Source organism: Mesitornis unicolor, unplaced genomic scaffold (genome assembly GCF_000695765.1).
Source record: "Mesitornis unicolor isolate BGI_N332 unplaced genomic scaffold, ASM69576v1 scaffold442, whole genome shotgun sequence".
NCBI lineage: Eukaryota > Metazoa > Chordata > Aves > Mesitornithiformes > Mesitornithidae > Mesitornis > Mesitornis unicolor.
The window spans coordinates 70,375-93,213 of record NW_010166940.1 but is presented as its reverse complement, the minus strand read 5'-3'; the positions used below and the strand labels follow the sequence as shown (position 1 = coordinate 93,213).

The following is a 22,839-nucleotide window of genomic DNA, read 5'->3' as shown; positions in this document are numbered from 1 at the left end:
TCAAACCGCCCCTCGGGGACGTGCCCACGACCCCCAGCAGCTTTTCATGGACTTGTAAACCTCGAAATGCTCTTTAGAAATGCCCGTAACAAACTTTCCCAGGTGTCTGTCAATAGCTGCCCCCTAAATGCCCTTCAAGGTCTGCCAGTGACCCCCTAATTGCCCCTAGGGACTCCTGGAATTGCCCCCAACCACCCAGCGGGTCCCAGCCCCAAATTGCCTCTTTGCAGGAACCTCCCCAATTCACCCTCCCCGGCAGCCCAGCTTAAACCACCTTCTTTCCAGTGCCCAGGTTCAGGCCTGCTCCTCTGTCCTAACAGTGATCAGTGTGCCCGGGCTCAGCAGGTCCCTGTCTCAAACCTCACATTCCTCACTCTCTGTACTATTTTCTTGGGTCATACAAGTGAGATTTGAGCTCCTGCCCTCCCCAGCACTGCCCCCTGTTACCTGAGCTCTAAGGACATCGTGTGTGTCCCCACTCCCTGAAGCTGCATCTCCCCTTGTCTACTCTTTTTTCCCCATATCGGAGTTCCTGGGGGCTGCCTGCTCTCTCCCTGTGCCTTCCCTGCACAGCTCTATCTCCTGCTCATGCTGTGTCCTCCCCCGTTATCACTTTCCTAAACCCCCTTCCTGTGGCCCTGTTGGACACCGCACAAGTCATTGCCTCATGTTCAGAGCCCTTTGCTCTGAAAGGTGCAGTCCCTGCTGTTAGCCCCTACAGTCGGTGTGTGCCTCTCTCAGCATCTTCCCATCCTTTTGATGATTGCATCCCAATTTTCCCTGCTATGTGCTGTGCTGTTTTTCTTTTCTGTAGCCATTCAGTGATGTCCAGCCTCCTGTCTGGTCAGACAGTGTCCTTATGGCTGGTCAGTCTTTGTTCCCAGCTTTCTCTGCCCTGCTTTGCTTCCCTGGTCAAGTAATGATCCTTTCCACCCTGATTCCCTGGGCCCAACCAGATTTTACTCTTCTGTGGCTCATTCTGGAACAGAAATGGCATTTTTAGGGGCAGTAACAGCATTCTGCAACTACAACTGTGGTTCCTTTGTATCGTTACTGTAAGAGAAGATGCAGAGATTTCCTTCAGCCCTAGGCTAGGAACCACCCGTAGGGAGTTGCCCTCTTCTGTACTATTTTTGCTATAGCTGCATGATTTCTCTTTGTGGCTATTGAAGTCCTGTATAACTCTTGGCTTGCCGTGTGATACGTTTCAGCTTAAAAATACCAGGTTATTCATCCACCATCGCCTTCCTGTTGTTCACGAAGCATGGGCAAGCACAGTTGCTGCTGTGTGGATGCAGGAGGGTGCTGATGCTGCTAGCTCAGTGTTATTTATCTTGTGTTCATGGTGAAGGAGAGTAATGTCTTAGCGTGATGCGGTGTCTGAAGGTGTTCTTAGGGATCTTTTTTTACGCTGACTAGTTTGCACTGCCTTTAAACACACATGCCATATCATTCTGCTGCCCGTGATCGTTTTGCTACGCTGGTCCCAGTCTGAAACCCCCCGTGACAGAGCGTGCTCACTTCATTACGCATGGCAGAGCTGCTTCCTGCAGCTGCCCGGCGCTGCTGACACCGTCACTCATTTCTGGAGTTAAGGCCCCGAGGGGCTGGGCTGTGTGAGCGAGATGGGTCTTTCTGCCACAGCAGGAAGCAGTGAAGCCCCCTAAATGGGTTGATGTTTGGTGTGTCAAGCAGATCTCGGTCGTGCCGTAGCACCAGGTGACCTGATCTGGTAATCTGTGAGAATAACAGATCTTTTGAGATCTTTTCCCATACACAGGACGTGCCTCTGACTTCTCAACAGCACTTGTGGCAGGGATCCCACAAGTGAAGGGAGGAAGGGTGCCATAGCCTGACTTTAGTATCTGCACGGTGGTGTCTGTGGTAAGAGCTGGGACAGTGACTTCTCAGTGCTGGAGCAGGAGCTCGCTCTCACAGGAGGTTGGTAGAGACACTGAGGTTAAAGGTGCCTTGGATTTTACTTTTGTTTGAATATAGCAGGACGTGTCCCCGCGTCCCTACTTAATCATTTGCCCTGTTTTACATCACTTCCTGCGTCAGCATGGTTGGAAAAAGCCTAAACCGGCCACTTGTACTGTGCGAACATAAACATGCTAAGCACAAGGATTATAAACAGATATTGTCTGCAGCTATTAAGCCTCCTGCGTGTTAATCTGCAGAAGACCTTCAACTAAACAGTGTCAGATTTTCCAACTAAGCCCAGGTGTTACGATCAGGGATTGATTTGTTCTGCTGCTTGTTGATGTCTTCGTGTGTCGTCATCATCTTTTCTGTATGCTGCTGCGTGTGTACTTTTTCCTTGTCCTCGGGGCAAGGAACAAAGACAACTTTGTGAGTAATCACAGCTCTGATGAGGCTTTGAGGAGCTTGCTTCCTCTGCGAAGGCAGGCCTAATTCTGAATTTGTCTGCTGAATGACAGAGTGCAGACTACCTTAAGCTGTATTAGCTGTTGGACAGGTCCATCAGAGTGACAGTAAGAGATGCAGGCAGCCTCACTGTGCCCTGAGGATATAAATCTCTGCTAACCACATCTTTTGCTGTAGTTCACTGCAGACCATGCCTGTAAGTACAGTTAAATCACCACAGAAGCGTACTGTTATCACAGCTTGAGTGCAAAGTTTGCTGCAGCCACGGAGTTCCTCTGGATGTGCTTGTTTGTCACAGTCACAAACACTTTGAAGACACGTTTCCTTCCTCTGGTCCTGTCATCTGTTTTCCAAAGAAATGCTGTAAAACAAAGCTGCTTGCTGGCAAGACCATAGAACCTCAGTAAACTTGGTCCTGGGCCCATAGGTTGCCCCACGGCTTTTGACTGAAATGGGTCGATGTGGTAACAACGTGGGGCAAATCTAATTGCTTGATGTATGGGTGCTTTGACTTTGTGACATGGAGCATCTGAAGGCAGATAGTGGCTGACATCTGTTTAGCTGAAAAAGCTGTCCCTTGTGAAGATACAGGGCAAGGAGGAGCAAAAGCAAAGCGTTTGGAAAGCGAAGTACTACGTGATAATGTACTTTTTGAGCTAGAAGGAATTTTTGAGGAAGGTATAAGTTAAGGATGTTTGGGAGTCTCTTAATGATTAATATTCTAGGGAGAGAAAAGAACCTGGTGTGCTCAGGTATAGCTGGTATTGTAACTGCTGTTGTCTCAGATGGCAGAGGAGTGGAGGCTGCCTGGAGTGCTTTCTCAGCCATTTTGGGACCTGTCGGACTCGTATCCGTGTCAGGCTTCAGAGCACGCTGCTTTGAGCCCCTCTCCTGGTCTCAGGCTGGCGTTGGTGCAGCCAGAGAAACTGCTGGGCAAGTCTTTTTGAATGGGTGGGAACTAGGAAAGAGATGAAGTAGAAGAAGAGAAGGGTGATGTGTGTGAGCGGGGGCAGCGCAGGAGCCTCACTCCCACCCTCTAAGTGGTGTCGAGGGCTGGGCTGGAGTCGGCTGAAGTGGTGACAGCACCTCGGTTGTCACCTGGTGTGGATGGAGACGCAGTAGTGTCAGAAGTGGTGCTGCCACAGTAACACACGCCGCTTCCTCTGCCCTCGGCCTGTCATTGCCAGCGTCGCGTTACAAATGCCGGGGAGCAGGAGAGCAGACGAATTGTCCGTCTCCTCGTTTCACTCATCGCTGAGGTGCGATTTCCAGCTTTGCTGTGTCGAGACCTCGCTTTGTTTACCAGACAGGATTTCAGCAACGTCCTTGGGCGGCATCAGGAGCACTTCTTGTTTAGACTAATTCAGTCTAACTTCTGTTTACTTCTGGGAGATTTTCTCTGTAATATCTTCGGGTTTATAGCCATTTATCTTTGCCTTGAACTTCTTACGAGAAGTTTGCAGTATGTATTTCAACAGAGTTGCAAACAGAGCGAGCGGCTTCTATCCCAGAAGGGATATTGGAAGCTGTCTAGTTCCAGTAGCAGAGATAAGCCGGGTTCATTTATGCTATGAAAAGCAGGATAAATGAAGTAGCACCAAGCTTCACGTGCCAGCGGACAGACTTCAGTGTCCGAAGGAGCGAGTCTCCAGTGCCTGTGCTGTGTGGCAGCCTGTGGCACAGAGAACTTTTGCGCTGTGGGAGGTTGCGATTCTCTTTCTGATCGGTACCTTTGAGGTCTAGCAGCCACCCTGGAGCTTACAGGTGAGAAAAAACAGGAGGAAACAAAGTGTTTCTCCTTGATTTTGTGCCAGTTTCCAGAGCAGACCAAACGGAGTTCTCAGTAGCACCAAGCTTCACGTGCCAGCGGACAGACTTCAGTGTCCGAAGGAGCGAGTCTCCAGTGCCTGTGCTGTGTGGCAGCCTGTGGCACAGAGAACTTTTGCGCTGTGGGAGGTTGCGATTCTCTTTCTGATCGGTACCTTTGAGGTCTAGCAGCCACCCTGGAGCTTACAGGTGAGAAAAAACAGGAGGAAAACAAAGTGTTTCTCCTTGGTTTTGTGCCAGTTTCCAGAGCAGACCAAACCGAGTTCTCACACACATGGCAGGCAGTGTAAGCAGCTGAAGAGAGCTCACTTTATTTCTTCTTGTGTTGCCTAATAAAGTGTCCTTTTTATAGGTGAAGAAGTGTTCTTTTTGCTTCTGGAGGGCAAATGTTTTAAGGTTTTCTAAGATGAGATTAGAGTGAGAAAACTGAGCAGTTTATCAGCTCGATACAAGCATTGCAAGAAGTGGTGTAAGCAGCAGTGGATTTCAGTAAGGAGACAGCGTAAAAGAAATATACAACGGATCAGGAGGGAATTCTCAGGAATTTACAGCTTAATTCACGTTCTGCCTGTGGCATCTTCCACTGAAACACACTAGAATGTCTGGGTTTGCTGTGCTGCTTTCTAAGAGGGTTTCTAGAAGAGGACATTTTAGGAGCTAAGTTGTAGGGGCTCGTGCTTCAGTCCAGGTGAAAACCAGGACCTCTTTGCTTGGAAAAGAGAGAGCATTGTTGCGAAAAAGAGGTTTTTGTGATTGAATTGAAGCAGAACGTCTTGAGCAGAGGTTTTAAGGACGTGGATTTTCTTGGATCAACACCACAGACTGCTTCCTTCTCTGAGCACTGGGGGAAAGGTCCGTGGCTGTAGGAAGGTTTCTGTCCCTCAACTCAGTCTGTGTTGTGTTTTGCGTGCTCCAGACTAAGCAGTTCTCTGATGCTCTGTGAGTCTGCCTGGCTGCTGGAGCGTTTGGATGCTGTGTGAAAGCAGCAGCTGTTACTTCCTTTGAAAAAAACAAAAACAAAACGAAGCACAAAACCACACGCTCGTAGCTTTTCTCGGTCCTTCTAACTATAGTTCAGGTTCCGGGAACTGGAGAGCTACCATTCCGCTTCTGCCTGTCTCGAGAACGTGGATTCACTTGCACCACGTTGCTAAAAAGTGCGTTGTCAGGCGAGTAGTTGTTCTTTCAGATAAAATCAGAGAGAAAATAAAACAGATATTAAGGGGTTTTTTTCCTCTTCTAAAATACAAATAAGTCAGATGTTTAAAGTATTTCCCCCTACCTGAAACCTGTTACTACAAAAAAATCATTGCTGTTTTACTTTAGAGGAGAGCTGGATTATAAATGAAAACTGTAAAATGTCTGTCTCCAATGGACCCGATCAGAAAGGCCAGGACACTGTGTAAGACGCTGTGTAAGACGCTGTGTAACTTTACCTTCTGCAATTACAAATCCAGTGAGGTTCTTTCTTAAACAGCAGATACAGCTGTCTATGTCAGAGGAAGCAGAAGCGAGGTAAAGAGAGTTTCTTGTATCCCTTTCCTTGAAAGCTTAAGGTTTACACTGCTGCAGCAGCGTTAGAAATTTCAGGGCAAAATACTGCCCAAGTGCAAAGCATCTTCCTCTTGGAATGTGTTTTTGCAAGGCTTCAAGTGCACAAACCATTATTTAAATGACTTTGCATTTACTTTCTGTTTAAACCGTTTGTTCCCTGCTTTTTCCCCACTAAGCGGTTATTGCTGCTTGTTTCACTGAGAATTTACGCGAGTGTCTCTTAAAGAGAGAAGGTGCTTCTGTGGACAGGAACGCGGGTACGCAAGGGAGGTCCTGAATGCTGCTCTGCTTTCATCCAGGGAGGATAAACATGGCTTGCCTGGCGAAAAGGTCGCTGCTGCTGAGTTAGGTAATTAGTTGATTAATATGTGGTTACTCCATTTGGGCTTAGAGACAATCTTTTCATTTCCTCACGGTCTCGTTGCCAAGTGGGAAGGTTTGACATCTGATACCTGTTCTGGTGGCGTGGTTTGCTTTTTCTGAACAAGGAGACGCCGTCTTGACGACGATGTTTGCATCGAGCACACCGTGTGTGAGCCTTGCTCTCACCGTGTTGTATGCTCGAAAGGAGGGATCACACCTCTTCAGTTTCCCATCCAGGGAACTGGGATATGTACTTCTCGTTTCCAGTGCATGCAGTCCCACAGGCATGCCCAGGAGAGCTGGGAGCTGGGGCAGGCGTGGCAGGCTCTAGGGTAGCGTCTTGACCTGCAGGACAGCCGCCTTCACAGGTCCCTGAAAGACACAAGTGCGGCCGATAAAAACAGGGAGGATGCGTTGCCTGCTTTCCAAACTGCTCTCTGCCGAGGCAGGGCAGAGCTCTGTTTTCAAACACATGGATCTGTTGCTGAGGTTTTGTTAAAAATCCGTGTTCTGGGACCTCACGCCAGCCCCTGCTCTTCTGTTCAGCTGAGAGTTAACAAAACGGTGTTCCCAGGGCTGTACTGTTCTTCCCTGTTGTTCCTGGTGCTGATCAAGATGTCTTGGCATGGTCAAAGGTATTTGCAGGACATTAAAACAGGGAAAATGGAAAAACAAATTAAAACCTTTGGAGTATCCTTTAAAAACTGTGTTAAGTGGATGAGGAAAAAAAAACTTAAAAGCATAGGCTGTTTAATACATAAATATGGAAAATCTGATAACGGCAGTTGTTACAGATGAGATAAAAATAAATTCTAAGATACCTTTAGTATTAATTAAGTGGCCGAAGGCCAAAAGCTGCTTTCTGCTCTCAACGGTGCAGCCCCACTGGAATACCAGTTGGAGTAAAAGGCTCAGGATTTGGCCCTACAGCTACCAGTCACTACCAAATAAGGCTCCTTGCAGAATACGGTAGCAGAGTCGATGGGAATCGAGACACAGTGGGAGGAAGCTGTGTGGTTCTCTCAGCCTCCTCGACACAAGGGCAGAGGATTCAGTTGTCTTCCTCAAGGTATAACTTTCGCTTTCTCGTGTCCTGCAGTTCTCGTGCCAGTACTTGCTGCTGGCTTTGCCTTCCTCCTTGGCCACGATCTCCACGAGATGTAGCAGTATGGGAAGGATGGGGTGGTTGTGATTGCGAGGATGAGATCCGCAGCTGTATTCTGGATGTGCTTTCCCATACGTTCGCTATTCCTGAGGTAGCACCGCTCGCACCTTCCCAGCCCGGTACTCTCGTACCAAATGGCCCTGACGCGCCGCTATGGTAAGTGCCTGGCTCATTCTGCCTGCTGGCGAAGTGGATGCGTGGGCTTAGACAGGCAGCGGTGGGTTTTGGTAATACCTTGGTGCTCTCCGAGTGTTATTTAAGCTCTGGGGTTACAGGCTGCAGCATTAGCAGGTTCCTTGCTCAGTGCTGTGGTTATATTGCTGTGTTTCAGCAGCAGAGCACTGCGCTGCCGAGCTAACACGGGGAATTCTGCAGTGCTGGTGCGCAGCAGTGTGACAGGCGTGTCTCAGAGCTGAGGGTGTCACAGCAGGTAACGTGTTCTGATGTACTGGTGTATGGGGAAAATGCCTTAAGGAAGAGATGTGGTTGAGTATGTGTGATTTAAGATGGTAGAAAAAAGTAACAGCAGGTTTTTCTTGTGTGTCCTTAAGTGTATAAAGTTCACGCTTAATTGGTACCCTTTAAAATTTTATTCCATTCCAAAGCTTTCAGGTAAATTGTTTTAAATTGTTGCTGTGGATGGATCTGAGCCCTTCTAGCTTTGTTACGGCTCGCTGGGATGGCTCGAGCTTTGTGCTCAGTTTCCTCCTCTTGATGAATGTGTTTGGGAAGGGTGCCTGGAGCCTATGGCAAGCATACGGAGGGCTTGAGCAGTAAGCGTGGCAGGAGTTGTCCAGCTCCTAACTCATCCTGAATCACAGTGACTGGTGTGCTTTTCATTCTCGTAAGCAGCCGGCCGGATTATTCAGCTGTTTCAAGTACTTTGCTTGGAGCTCTCTAACTGAGCTCGTTTTACCAGGGAGCTGTGTGATGAGACACTGGGGTGTTTTATTTCCTTTCCTGTATACGAGCAACCTTGCTGCGTGCTTTCAGATTTGTTTTTCTTGGTTGATTTGTTCACTTCACGTCTGTTTAGTGCCTGTCCCTTTTAGAAGGGGATAGTTCACAGTGGTAGCAGCTGAACGTGGTGTTGAAAAGAAGCCTGTTCGGAGACCTGCAACATTAACTAATGACAAATGAGGTGTTGGAGCATTTGTTTATCTGTGCCAAGGCAGACTGTAACTCAAGCTTGGTTTTGGTATTTTATTTGATCCAAACTCCTGTTTCTCACTGCTGATCCGGAGAATAAGCTTCATTTCCTGTTGCAATGACAGCTCAGCTGCACTGTCAGTGAATTGCTGCATGCTGCTCCGAATTCTGTGTGGCTTCGTAGCTGCAGAGACTGCACCAAGAGCTGTGGCCCAGCTCACCCCTGGTCTCTCACTATGTGTGCAGAGTCCAGCTGATGCAGCAGAGAGGAGGGAGCATAGGGAAGATGATTGATAGGGGAGATTTTGCAGGCTCTCCATGTGGTTATGTAGATATCTGTGCTGGAACCTGACGTGGGTGCTTCCCGGTTTATGAAGCAGAGGTTACTAAAACAAACTGGTATTAAACAGTGCACACTAAAAGGCCAGACAGTACCCCCTTCATCAGCGGAGGGCTTAGCTTCTGGTACTGGGTTGTTGACTCTCAGCCCTGGCTTCTGTTTGGACATTGACTCCTGTGGCTGACCTCTGATTTCCTTCTCTTTTCTCCCCTCATCTGGAGTCCTTTTGTTGCAGCGAGTTCAGATGATGTCTTGTCCTTTTCTCTTGGAAGAGATATTAATGCGCTTTTCAGTTTTGCAAGAACCAGTTGCCTTTAACGTAGAATTCCCAAACAGCACCCTGCAATCCGTAAATTCCTTGTGCTCCCCTATAGATCTGCATAGCTCTGTGTGTGTCCCATACTTGGAATTGCTTTCCTGATCTCGATTTCCCCCCTCCGAGCTTCCTGGAGTTAATTTGCAGGGTGTGACCACTGTCTGGTGGAAGGATGTTGCTCTCGGATTAGCTTGTTCACCCCTAGCCTCTTGACCTCCCATGTCTTATTCTATGGGGTTGGTTAGATTTATTCCCGCAGTTTCTTTGTTGGATTTATTGTATTTAATTTGATTTCTAAATAATTATTAGTTCCGTGTTTGTGACCACAAAGAGCTGTTGTGGAACCAGTCACTAAAACTGCTGTACCCATGTATGCCTGTCAGCTTATGCTTTCTCATTTTGGTTTCTCCTTCTGTGTGCGACGGGTGCTTTCTTTAGTCAGTTATTTGTTATTTGTTGTTTGGCATCAGTGACCTGCTCGGAGTTTTATAGCATGTACAAATAAAAACAGTCTGTGCCCCGAAGTTTTTGCATTCTGGAAACACATGGAAAACAGAGACATCCAGATGTTGAGGACTTTGGGAGTTGAGATTCCTTGGTTGCTGTTGAGATAGTTTTGAATGATTTGGCTTTTACCTTGCGTCCAGTTCTTTTTCTCCATTAGAAAGAAATACCAGTGGAGGAAAATTGTCATTTCCGATTTGCTGCACTGAATAACTGCCCCTAAGAATATGTCGTGATCTCAGCGGTAAAACAGGTTGTGTTGTTCTTCCTCTGTCTGTACCAAGCACGCTTTGGAGCCTCCCTGCGCCACAGGACCCTTGCCAGCCTGACAGCTGGGTGCAGCTCATAGTTGCCTTCAGCCTGGCTAATGGATCTTATTTTCCAGATCAGGAGTTAGTTATACCAAGGGCCCCGCTTCCAAATGCGGCAAGAGGCTTAAGCTTCAGGAAGGGATTGGCCACTCCTGTGCCTCATGTGGTGAGCAGCAGAAAAATGGATGCGCTCTGCAAGCAGCTGAAATCTCTTCGGGTTTATCTTTTTACTAGAATCGTGCACATTATCAGTATCGAAAGCGTCGCATCTGCATAGGCTGGCTCTGTGATCTAGTGTGGGTTACTGGGTACACAGACACCAGTAACGCTGCGAGAAATACAACCACAGCTTGCTGGTTTTGTGAATGAGTGCTCTTAATTCTTACGAGGTGGGACCGCGTGAAGGGGAGGCACAGAAACACCAGGCTCTCCCTGTCTGAAGTCCTTCATTTAAGTCCTCCGAGTCGTTTGAGACCATTCCCGTCGAGGTCAGTGGCAAAACTCTCTTTGGTCAGTCTGGGATTCGGCCTAACCCCTGCACCCGTTTAGACAGGAGAAATCTGAGAACGTATTATTTCTCTTCCTAAATGTCGAGTTTGAAAAGGGGAAGAGTTGAGGGGAGGGTTGCGTATTGCTCACTGTGAGCCGAATTTTTTTCTGCAGGAAGTCGCTTTTCTTCAAGGCCAAAGATAAATAGTGAAATGCTAGAAATTTCCTAGGCCCTGCCTCTCAGCTGCCTAACTGTGTTCTTTGCAGAGACGCGGAAGACCCTCTGCTATGCGTTTCGTTGCTTTAAATTGTCAGTTTGTTCAGTGGCCTTTTTTACGCTGTCTTGCAATGGGATAAAAGGAGGTGAGCGGTGGAACCAGCAGCACGTCGTTTTAGGCTGGATCCAAGAAGACAGTCCACTTTTCTCACAGCGTTGTCTGCCTGTGGAGTGCCGTGCCACGGGACACCACGCTGGAGAGAAGCTCAGCTGGACACAAAGCAGTCGGGATAGGTCCATCGCAAACAGTTTTTGTATTTCTCCTTGACAGGATGCTCGCAGTCGAACCTCGCGATGTCTCGGGGCAGTAGCTTTTCCCATAGCATCCAATGTATGGCACTAAAAATAGATTTAACTCTTTCTTGTAATGGGACAATTAACTCCACGTTTGTTTTGGTGAATTGCATGACCAGCAATCTGATCAGAGTAGATCTGCAGTTGGAAAAGCTGCAGAGAAGCTGGCGAGCCAAAATAACCTCTCAGCTCCCTCCTTTAATCCGATGTCACTTTGCTGTCAGGTCCTTTCTCCAGTTAAATTTGTTCAGCCTGCGTTCTTCTGCAAGTAGCAAGTCCCTTGGCTGTAAAATTAGAACAGAGGAGGAGAAAGGCAGCAATGTCTGAATCATTTTATAAAGTCATCTTGATCTTATCTCCAGCCCTTTCCGCCCAAACCCACCAAGCTCTTTGCTGCCTATAAATAGCACAGCCGCTCTCGTGCAGAGATGGGCAGCGCCGAACCGGAGCTTGTTTGCTCCGAGCAACGCGTGCACGCCAGGTTCTGCTGCTCGCTGGCCTTTCATGTGTCGTGTAGCTGTGGGGTTTGCTATAGATAGAGGCTGGCAAGTGACAGAGACTGCTGCTGAGGGAGGGGCGAGGTGACCTCTGGGGCTGTTGCCTTTTGGTTAACAAAAAAAAACAAACAGAGAGTTTTTGTTTAAAAGAGGAATGGAGGAATGCACGGCTTGTGCAGAGGTGAGTGAGCCCAGCAGAGGTGAGGGGAGCCGCCCGATGCGCGGCGCCCGGGGCCCGAGCGGGAGCTGTGGGAGCCGAGGGAAAGCAGAGGCGTTGGTTTTGCTGTGTATTACCGTTCTGGTGGGCTGGGCAAGGGTTTTTGAGCTGCTGAGCGAGCCTGGGGACTGCGGGGCTGTGGCTGACCCCAGTTTAAGCCTATCAGTGAATGAGTGTAGGAGCTCGGAAATCTCCTCCTGCGAGTTGCTATTTTTTGATCAGACTCCTGGCTGACTCTTGGTATCTTTGGGCTTTGCGTCCTGGGAATCTTCCCCAGCATTTCTAATTCCTCTCTGGGTTTGGTTCAGGCCTTTGCAGAGTTCAACAGCTACTTTCTCTCTTTCATTTTTTAATTATATATGGTTTTGTCCGAGGAATGCAAAAGATCCCTCCTTGTTTCTGTCCTCATCTGGAAAATCTCTTGCCACTTTCTTGTTTTCTTCCCTTCAGAAACGTGTGATTTCTTTAGCGTGGAAGTTTAGATGCTGTTGCTTTACATTTCTCTTTGGTATTCAGGTGCTGGAGGGTAAAGTAGCCGTCAGATATATATTATATATAATAGTAGGATATATATCTGCAGAGTTGGGCAGTGCTATTCGTTCTACTTGGCAGCTGGGAGACTGAGACACGTAGCATGAAAATCACTTGATTGAGATCTCATCAAGACTCCATGGCAGAGCAGGAGCCTGACTGCACCTTTCCAGGTCCCAGACGAGCACCTTCAGCTCTGACCTCGCCTCTGGGGTCATTTCAACAAGGGGTCCTGCTGGGTCAGTCTTTGAACTCCACCTTCTCTTACACTGAAGCTTCAGATTGAGATCATGGCTGAGTTTCAGATCCTTTGAGCCAGCTCTACTTTAGTTTAAAATCGTGTTTCTGGATGCCACTGTGGTGTGTTAACCTTGCGGACCCTAAAGCCGCTCTCGGATACCTTACAGCTCTTTAGAGCCTGTTCTGCTGCTATGTCCCTCATGGGACTTTGGGGAAATGGGTGCCAAGGTGTCTTTCAGCAAGCACCTCAGAGGTGTGGGGAGCTGATGTGTCCATTTGTTGATACAAGCAGAGTTTCTGATGTGCATTTTCACTGTTTCTTTTCATTCTGCTGAAAATGCTGCAGAGTTTGTAGACTGCTGGTTGAACCAGGCACACTAAGGTGATGTTTTTCTGAGTGCTGCCAGGGATTTCTGCCGGTGTGCAGGTGGCTTTGTGAAACAGAGCACTGGGAAAGGTTTGGGTCCGGTAGGCTCACAGTTGGCCAGGTCCTGAGCTCCAAGTAAATGATGTTTCTTTTCGAGGAGGTGGGGGACACCTCTTGCTCTTTCCCAGCATGGGTTCCCGTGGCCGGCAGCAGTCTTTCAGATGTGGCGTTATGCAGGAGCCTGCTCCTTCCCAGCTGACCTGTGAGTAGAGCCATCACCGCGGTGGTCCAGGCCCTGGGATCTCTTGGGCCAGTCTGGGCTCTAGCGAGAGAGGAGCGTGTACTGTCAGACGGATGTTTCTTCTTATAGTCAGCATTTTTTTCCAAGTGCTTTTAGAGGAAATTTTGAGCTTGGCAAGGGCCAGCGTGTGTGGAAAGTATTAAAATCTGCAGCTGTTTCCAAAAGGAAAGACCCACATTAGAAATATATATAGCATTTTAAAAGCAAGTTTAGTGCCCTGGAAAGGGTTTCTAAACCCTGTGGATCAGCAAGGGTATTTATTCTGTGCTCTGTAGTAGCCTGGCAGCGTACGTGTGACGCTGTGTTTCTGATTAATTGATAGTCGTTGGTGACCCGACTCTGTTACAGCCCTGGGTTACGCTGAGACCTCTGGTATGTTAGAGCTGTGTCATTTTCCTGGCATCAAGATACAGAATAACCTGTCTTATGAGATTGGCAGACCATTTGTTTCCTGTGTTTTGACTGAGTTTATCGCGTCGGGCTCTCGGCGAGCAGAGGGTTCCTGGGGGCTGTTTCTTGGGGACAGGATAGGTTTCTTGTGGTACCGAGGAGTGAAAGCACCGTTTGCAGTTCCTGCGCAACATCTTTGATCGGTAACGTGGGGCTGAGCCCTCGGCTCTGACTTTTCTGCCTTTTGTCTTTCTAAGCTGCAGTTTTCAAGACTGTTTTCCTGTAGCCTGTTGGTATTCAAAACCTGTCCTTAGCAAAGGAATCCAGTGTATTTGACAAAGCAGAATGAAGTGCATGCGGATTAAACACATACCCCTATGTATGCACAGTATGTGAGCGAGCATATGGGACTGTGTATGCTGGTATGTCAGTTTAGTTATAGAGCAGTTAAAGGGAAAAAAGAGCGGTGTGCGTAGACACTTTTGGCACTCCAGCCCTGGGAAATGGCAGCAGGCCAGAGAGTGCTGAGGCAGGGCCAAGACGAGCTGAAGAATACCAAATGCTGAACTTGGATAGGTCTCCTCCTTCGCTCTGGTTTCGCTCCTCACCCTGTGGCCTGCAGCTTGCCCGCTCTGTGCCAGGTAGACGCTGCTGATTTCTGGACTGGAGACGGGGACAGATGCACTGTGGTGTGTATGTGATTGTATTCACGTGCCCATTAAATGAAAGGCACAGTTGCCACCACTGAAGTCAGACCTCAGTGAGTTTAACCGTTGCGCTGCTCGAGTTGTCACTGTGCTCATTCAGTCATAAGTTATTGATCTGTTCTGGTGGTGTGACAGCACTGGAGACAGGGATAAAACCCCGGTGTGGATTATGTGTCGTGACAGCTGAATCTTGTTCAGTGCGCTCGCTTGTTGGAGTGACTTTGTTAAGCACTTCCAGCAGAGGGCACTAAGATTATTGCTCTCAAACTCCAGTCTTTTCTTGCATGGATACATAGTGGGAGAGCGTAAAAGATGCCTGTGAGTAAAGGTGTGCTTCAGCCCTCTGCCCTCCCTGTCTTGTAGACGATCATAAAAGAGGGGATGCTGATGAAGCAGACCAGCTCCTTCCAGCGCTGGAAGAGACGATACTTTAAGCTGCGAGGACGGACGCTCTACTATGCAAAAACTGCTAAGGTAAGGTCTTGACATTACGTGTGGGTGAGAAAATCAGCGGTGGAGCTATGGAGGCAGATGGATGTCTGTGGGAAGGCAGCCCTGGGTCCACCTGCTCTGACAGCACCTATATTTGGGTTTTGTAGCTACCAGAGGATCCCTGTGTTTCACTTCACACATGAAATCCATGGGTTTTCATTAAAGCATCGAGCTGCGGTACTGATTTTTCCACATTTCCCCCCCCTTGGTGCATTTTGTAGGGAATGGGCTCTCAGTCAATAGAAACTGAAAGAGAGGGGAGAAAACAGGAATCAAAAGAGGAAATGGAGGGGACAGGTAAGGCTAGGATTTGTCAAACAGTAGAGCTGCTGTGCGTGTGGTTTAGTGTGTTGATAGTCACAAGAACAAAGCCTACAATTATTTACTATAAGTGTTAATGAAAATGAAGTGGTTGTGTTTACTGGCTGAAGACGGGCGTGTGTGAGCCCCACTGTGTGGAGCCAGGCTTCAGAGGCGTTTGTGCTACTGCTGCTGAGCTTTTCCTTCAGATCACAGAAGGCTGTGATGGTGTGTGCTAGACAGACATACAAGCAGGTGCCTTTGGGTCTGCTGCTTATATATTGGATTTGATAATTCATTGGGGTTTTTGCTTTTTCCTTTCCAGTCCATTATTTTTGATGAGGTGGATCTGACAGATGCCAGCGTGGCAGAATCCAGCACTAAGAACGTCAACAACAGCTTCACGGTAGGACTTTCTGCATTACTTTCCATTCTTCTTGCATCTTTCCCACACGTCCTTTCACTTTTGCGGAGTTTAAAAACATCAGAACAATCTTCACAGCAGGTCTCACTAAAAAAAACAACCAACCCAAACCAAAACAAAACCAAAAACTTACTTTTCCTTACGTCAGTTGTAATTAATCTCCGTGCACATGGGAAATACCTTGGGTTAGTGTGGCGCTAAAGCTTTGCATCTGGGGATTTTCTTACCTATAAGGTAGGAAGGTTTGGTAGACCCCATTTACACAGCGGGACAGAAAAATCAGTTCTGCTGAGGGAGTTAGGGGTGATGTTGGTGTTTATGCTGGAGATCTTGCTAGAGGAATTTAGTTTTCCCTTCAGGCCTTAAAATACCTGAAGTTCTTTCTCTGATTCTATTTCTGTGTGGCTGTGTATGTGTTTATATCTGCACACTGCATATAGCGGCAAAGCAAAAGGAGGAACAAAAGGAAGTTGCGCAGAAATAACTGTGGACCTGGTTTAGGATACTTGTTAGATGTGGAATGTGGGATCGATATTTGCAGTCTGGAAACGCGGCGGTGTCACTGCTTTGTTTTCTGCGGGCTTAGTAACTGGGAGAAAATCGGATTGTGTTGCTGAGGTGCAGGTGTTCTGCAAGATCAGCACTTTACCACCACAACTGTATCCCCTCAGGAGTCTTAGAAAGGACTCCCGGTCACCTCCTCAGGCCCATTTTGGTAAATGTGTGTGTGAACAAGCTCTTACTTCTCAGATTGGTGTGTTTTGGCTGAAGAGCTGCTCTTTTCTAGAAGGTGCCAGCTGGATTACGCCTGCTGCCTGCAATGCAATGGGCACAGCTGATGGCGTGAGTCCTTATCAGTTCATTGACCCTTTGCTGCCTTCTGCAGGATTTGTATAAAGCTAAAGGGGGATAAAGTCTACAGTATGTGTTCTCTAACACTAATCAGAACCACCTGTCATCAGCAGGAGAGCACCTAGGAAGGGCATCACATCTTTCTGGGTAAATATTTTGTGTTTCAGGATGGTTCTCACTCGGCGTTTTTGTAAATGTTTTCCAGTTACTGCTGGCAAACGGTGGTGTGGGGGTGTGGACTTTCACCCTCATTCACATAACATGGATTACAACACTCACTTCCCATCCCTTCTTACTCAGAGCTTTGAGATCCCATAGGAGAAAGGTCCTCCCTGTGGAGAGAGCAGTGTGTAGTGTGAGTTCTCTCTGCTGCTTTAGTGGCAGTGGAGCTCGGTCAGAGCACGTTGCTGAGCGCCAGGAGCCATGCTGTCCATCCCTCCTCCGTAGTTCAAGGCTCTTCACTGGAAGAGGTGGAGCTTGAACTCCTGTGCTCTTGTAAACCCCGTGCTCTTGGGAAGTACCTCTCGGCTCAGCCGCAGACAGGAAACAGCGTGTTATTGCAGTCAGCGCCTGCCTCTGCGCTCCACTGCCGGCAGGAGGAAACTTCGCCCGGCTCCTCCTTAAGCAGACAGCTAACAGCCTGTGGCAAACGGAGCATAGCCCAGAGGCTGGCCAGAGGAGACCAGTCCTATGAAGCGCATGTTGAGCTCCCTGTTGAGGTTTTTTCTGAGGGAGTAGGCTGCTCTGGACACTAGTTTAGAGGAAGATCGAACGTGAAAGGTAAGAGCAGGAGTCCGAATTTTCTGGACGTGGCACCTGTGCCAGCATAACGGCTCATCAGGAGCTCAGGTTCTTTGGAGTACGTTTGCTGTAAGCTCTTACTGTTCAGGTGTGCTCTCCTGTCTGCATTTGCGTAGATAACTTTCTTCAGAATCAGGGTAGAGGGAAATGTGCCTGCAAATGCTGCACCCATCCGTTAAGAATGACTGCTTATTAACTGGTGATTCACCCTGACCGATGTCACAGGAGAGAGGAAGTGTGAAGATTAGAGTAACACCTTTCTTCCAGAGCACTTGCATGGCCGGAGGCAGCAGTGGTTGTGGACTGGGGAGCAGGGACTTGCTGCGCTCCTGAATGAGAGCGTGCTGCCGCCTCTGAGCAGCACCTCGGATGTCGTTGTGTGGCCACGTGGAAGTCTGAGGTGTGCTACGTTTTCTGTGATTACCTCCTTGTTACCCGGTGCTGAGCTTACTCAGCAGCAGAGATGCTGGTTTCTGTCTCATGAATTTTTATGTGACTGGCTGATCTCTTTCAGACTGTATCTTTGTTCTGTATTGTCCCAGGGCTTGTTAACACTGTGGAGTAATGGCATGACTCTTCATTTAGGGGTAATTAACCTTTCCTAAAAACTCAGGGCAAAGTGCTTGAACTTTAACAAAAGATAAAAGTGCTCAGGGTGCTCCCTGATGGGGAGAGGGTGGTGGTGATGTCTGCAAGTTCGCTTCGCAATGAAGTGAAGGTGCCTTTGCCTTCGCTGTGATTTTGTGTCAAGGTAAATCTTTTGGATTAGTGCTTCTAACGTGAAAATAGATCCTTCTTAGCAGAGAAGGAGGTGAAGTCTTCTCTGAAGAGTTTGGTTTTGAAGGGGTGAGCAGAGCTGCTGAAGCTCCATGTCAGACACAAAGTGTGCTGGTGTCTGGTGCAGGAGCCCTGTAAGGCACTGCTGAAACAAGAGGAACCCGGATCAGGGGTTACTTGTGCCAGTTTGAAATACAAGCTGCAGGAAAGAGCGTGTGACTTATCTTTATGAGGAGAAAGGATATGAGAACTTTTGTTACCAGCTGTTTGCACACAGTCAGACTTGCACTGCAAGCTTGGGCTGATGGAGGTCGGGGACATTGCCATGGTTTGATACTTGCAGGTTCTCCAAAGTGCCCCGTGTGGCCTCAGCCCTTCAAGAGAGATGGGCTTGAACGCACGCTGAGGGCAGTCACTGGGCTTCCTCCCCTGCTTCCTCAGCACGGGGGCAAGAGACCTAGGGGAAAGGCAGCAGACGATGACACAGGGGACGTAGTTACACAGCAGAGTCCTGGTTCCTCGTCCCGCTCCTTGGTACGCAGCCGTGGTTTGCCTTGTGGAGGTTCGGAGAAGGGAAAGGTTAGGAAAGAGGGGCTTGGGAATGGCATGGTTCTTCCCCCTCCCTTTTCAGCCGTCTTCTCTAAACGGGACGAAATTAGAGCGCACTGGAAAGTCAGGCTTTGCTGGGGGTTGTTGTCTCACACCCCTGTGTGTACACATTCGGGAATTGTGCTCTCTGCCAGTGCTCTCGCTGTTTATATTGGCAGCTGTCAGAATTTCCTTTATAAGCAACTGAAAATCTGAGTGGAGCCGTGAGTTGCCATGTCCAGAATCCCTCTACTGGTTTTCCCTCCTCCCTTCATTAGTCGTTCGGTCCCCGTTTCCGCTCAGAACCGCTGCAGTTTCAAAATACTTTGCTATTTTTGTAGTTTGTGATCCAGGCTTCAGTGCAGTTTTTTCTGCTTGAGAAAAGGCCCTTTGGTAAACAGGCCGTTCTGAGTCACTGTTAGTCAGGGAAAACAGTCACTGAAAATTCTTTCATGCCAAGGATTTTTAGGACTCTGAATCCAGTCTCCTGCAGTTGCCTCTCATTAGGCTGCTCGCACAGAAGAGGGAAAAATCTGGAGGAAAACCATCAAAGAGGATAAACATGGAAGAGTTAGAGGGTCTGGAAGAAGTTGCTGTGGGTGGAGAGATCTGGGGATTGCTGCTGTACCTTACAGCATGACCCTAAAATATGCTAGGAGGTTTTGAGAAAGTTGAAGCTCCTGGATGAGGTCAGACTGAGCTTTATGAATTTACCTGAGGCAGGATAGGTAGAGAGCTGGAAAGAAAAGGGAAATGTTTATGAGGAGCTTTTGTTCCCTACAGGGAAGTTTTACTGCTTTGAAATGAGTGTCTGTTATTGCCCTTGTGCCTGAACAAGGGAGCTTTTGTTTGATGATCTCTGCTCTCTGTAACCTTGGTGCCATGGCAGGTGCTTTCTCTGCCCTCCTGAGCGAGGCTGCAGATTCCAGCGTCTTCTCCCCCTTCCAGATGAGGACAGGAAGGCAGAACAGCCTGTGGTTGTCGGTGAGCAGCCTGTGTTGTGGTGAGCAGGGCGTCGTTTGGGAACGCCATGGGTTTAGTTTGATGTGGGAGCCACTGCAGAGGAACAGGACGGATTTGTGTGCGCTGCTTTGCTCTGGTCATTTTGAAGGCAGGGAGAGGCCTGCTAATCGTATTTGCAGGAGCGAGGCCTCCCCAGCCATGGTGCTTGCGATGGTTTCAGCGTGGCAGCCTGTGAAACAGGACTGGTGTTTGCCTGGTGACCCGTGTGGAAAGCTGCTGGGTTCACGAGGCTGTTGAAAGCTCTTCGCTTCCTTTAGTGCTGGCTACCAACCTCTCTCCAAACACAGCTGAGGTGAGGGGGCTGCGAGGAGCTGTTCCTAACAGTGAGCTGTCAGGAGCAGGTCATTTTCCTACCGTGGACAAGGACTTTTATTGCTCAGTCCTGTGATTTATTAGCTGCTAGCCTTGATGTCTGTGAGCCCACTGAGCCAGCAGCTCTACCGCTGGGGAACATTGACCTGCCCCTCCATTCTTCATGGTTTGGCTTCTGTTTGAGTGACTGGGAAAGTTTCTCTGAAATATCCTTTACCTTCCCAAATGCGCTGCTCTTTCTGAGCAGTGTGGGTCTGTTTGGGAACTCCTTTCCTGGCAGGACCCTGTTTTGGAAAACAGGTGAAGAAGGGATGGGATGTGTGTGTGCATCCACAGCGTGAAGTGGAGGGCGAGTCGGTGACGGAGCTGTGCTGAGATGCTTTGGCACTTGGCGTGGCAGCCCTGTGGGTTCACATTTGGTGATCTCTAGTGATTAGTGCACATGAATTAACCAGGATTGTCTGCATTTCATATCTGCTCACGGTGACCAAGACCTTCGTGCAACCTCTAGGTTTTGACGTCTGTGAAGCGCTTGCAGAAGCCCTAAAATCCTCTCCTTGTCTGTGCTCCCCTTACCAGTTGCCAAGAAGAGGAATGCGCCTTGTTTAGGAGCAGGCTCTCCAGAAGCACGCAGGAATGTGACCCTGTATGCGAGACGATCGCTTTCCCAGGGAACGCGCTGTCTGGGCTGACTTCCCGCTGCAGCCTTTGGGCAGACAGGGGCTGGGAGGAAGCACGGGTGGAGGGAGGGCAGCTGGAGTTGTGATTAATCTGTGGGCACGGCACGGTGGTGCTGAGTGCCCGCGGTGGTGCTCAGACAAGATGTGCGTGTAATGTGCAACCCCCTGGCAAACGAGGCGTGTGTCGCAAGATGAGTGAACCTCATGGTGTAAAAACGGTCCTGGAGAGACCATTCTGTGTGCTGTGCCTGGTATCCTATAGATCTGAGCTGGCCTGGGTTTTGCAGGTTGCAGATTAAGGTAGAATAGCCACGTGGAAGTTGGGGATAAGATGCCCGGTATGGTGTAAACAGGGACTTGGGCACATGGAGCTCTAAGGAAAATATTGTTACTGCTATTTAAAAACAGGAGAAAAGGCAGAATTTGGCATAACTGTATGCACATTAATGACTTGTTTTATTTGGTACAAATGAGAGTTTCCTTAGGTGGAAGATGGTCATTTTAGCAGGAAATAAAGATCTGGCGCTACCAAAATAATCAGAAAACGGGTGCATTTCTCCAGTGTCAGATGAAAAGCTGCTTTTCCCTTTCCCCTTCAGTGTAGCAATCGGGTCTTGAGGAAGGAGAAGCGATGCAGTTCAGAGAGCTCTACGTGACCTCTGCAGTGGATTAATGGGACTCGATTTGTTGGCAAAACTGGATGAGAGCTGAATTGCAAATGGGGAGAGGGTTGTTGTCCGTGGAGGAAGGCAAACCTCGGTCCCCCGTGGGTCTGACCATCAATACTCGTGTCATTTCTCTCTTCCAAACTACAGGGACCTACTAAAATTACGCCGACTCACTGTCTGAGGCTCTGCTGTGGTGCTGCTCAGCTCCAGATTGTCTCAGAAGCTGCCATCAGCAAGACGGGCTCTTAAGATTTTAAGTGCGACTGGTCTGAGTCTGAAACTAAATACTCTCATTTTCCTCTCTTCTCCCTTTTTCAGTCTTCTTAACCTGGTGTATTTGCTGAGGGACGGGCACTCACTTCATGCACGTTTAGCAGCTGTATTTGAACCGTGTGGTAATTCTGCTGATCTGTGAGTCGCACTGGTGAACGCAGGCGAGGTGTTTTAACGCGTACCAGTGCTCGCTCAACCACCGCTCGTGCTGGAACAGGAGCTGCAGTGGATGAAACGGCTGAGTCCTCGTGACAGCCTCACCTGGTTTTCCTTCCTGAGTGCTTGGGTTCATGGGATACAAGAGTTTACAAGAGCAGACGTAGTGGTTAGGTCCAGAGGGTGGAAGTTTCCCCCACCTTTGCCCTATGTGATCGAGCTGCCTCTTTTGCCTACACCAGCACCTGTTTGCAGCTTTTTTGGGGGTTTTTTTTGCAATTCCTAGGTCTTTTGAGTTTTTTTCCTGCTGGCCCTGTCCCCAAAGCCATCAACTGTTGGGAATAATCCGGGCCCTCTTTGGGGGATTTGTGGCCAGCGCCTTTGAACAGAAGTCGGTACTGGAACAGGATGTGAGTAAAAGGAAGCAGCCAGGAGGAGCAGGTGTTCTCATGCACCCACTTTTGGCCACTCTGAGAAACGGAGCACATCACCAAAACTATATTTAGTGTGTGTGCCCCCCCGCAGCGTTTCTTCAGCCAGCTCTGCCATTGGGCCGGCGTGACGTTAACTTGTTTTGCCATCTTTTGTGGTCGCCGAGCTCGCCGGATCCGCTCTGATGACAGCCGCTCCCAACGCGCCTTTGGCCAGAGCGGCACCGCTTTGCTGAGAGGTTTCTGGGCACCCAGCAAACGCTGCAGGAGGAAGTGGGCAGAGATGCTGAGGTTGTCTTTGATGGCAGTGAGACCAAAGAGTATGAGTTTATGCTCTGGCTTTTGGGTGGAGGGAGGTTGCTCAGTGGAGCAAAACACCAAAGGGTGATGTAGAGCGGACTGCTGTTGAGAATTTCGTCTGATGGAAGGAGTCTTTTTTGGGCTGCCTTTCTAATCCAGCTCCCACAGCTGTTCACTGGGGCAGGATATCCAGGGACATGCAGTCCGTTTTTAGAACGTGAAATGAGGAATTCTCTTCGGTTGGCTGTGTTGTGTGCCAGCTGGCCGGGTTGGAAACGTCAGTGAACTGGTGTTGGTTTTGGACAGGGCAGCGTGGATCGGCATCGAGGGGTGGGAGTCACCAGCTGGTAGGAGGGCATGTGCTGTGCGAGGAGGAGACGGAGGGGATGAAGCTCAGTTTTGGAGAGGTGTTTGCACAGGACAGCCAGCGAAAGCACGGCTTTTCTGGGAGTTAGAGCTGAAAATGGAGAGTTTCTCTGATAGACTTGAGCTGGCTCACCTGCACAGAGGGCACGTAACTGTCTGCGAGGGGTGA

General features: G+C 48.8%; 1 protein-coding gene across 1 annotated transcript in view; it reads left to right on the top strand.

Annotated features, from left to right (window-relative positions):
• Positions 1-14,596: 14,596 nt before the first annotated feature.
• Positions 14,597-22,839, top strand: part of DGKD (diacylglycerol kinase, delta 130kDa) — a 35,619-nt gene continuing 27,376 nt past the window's right edge. The window contains exons 1-2 of the mRNA XM_010195129.1: positions 14,597-14,701; positions 15,345-15,425. Of these exons, the coding sequence (XP_010193431.1) occupies positions 14,609-14,701; positions 15,345-15,425 (174 nt within the window). The 5' untranslated portion in view covers positions 14,597-14,608. The remainder of the gene's footprint in view (positions 14,702-15,344; positions 15,426-22,839) is intronic.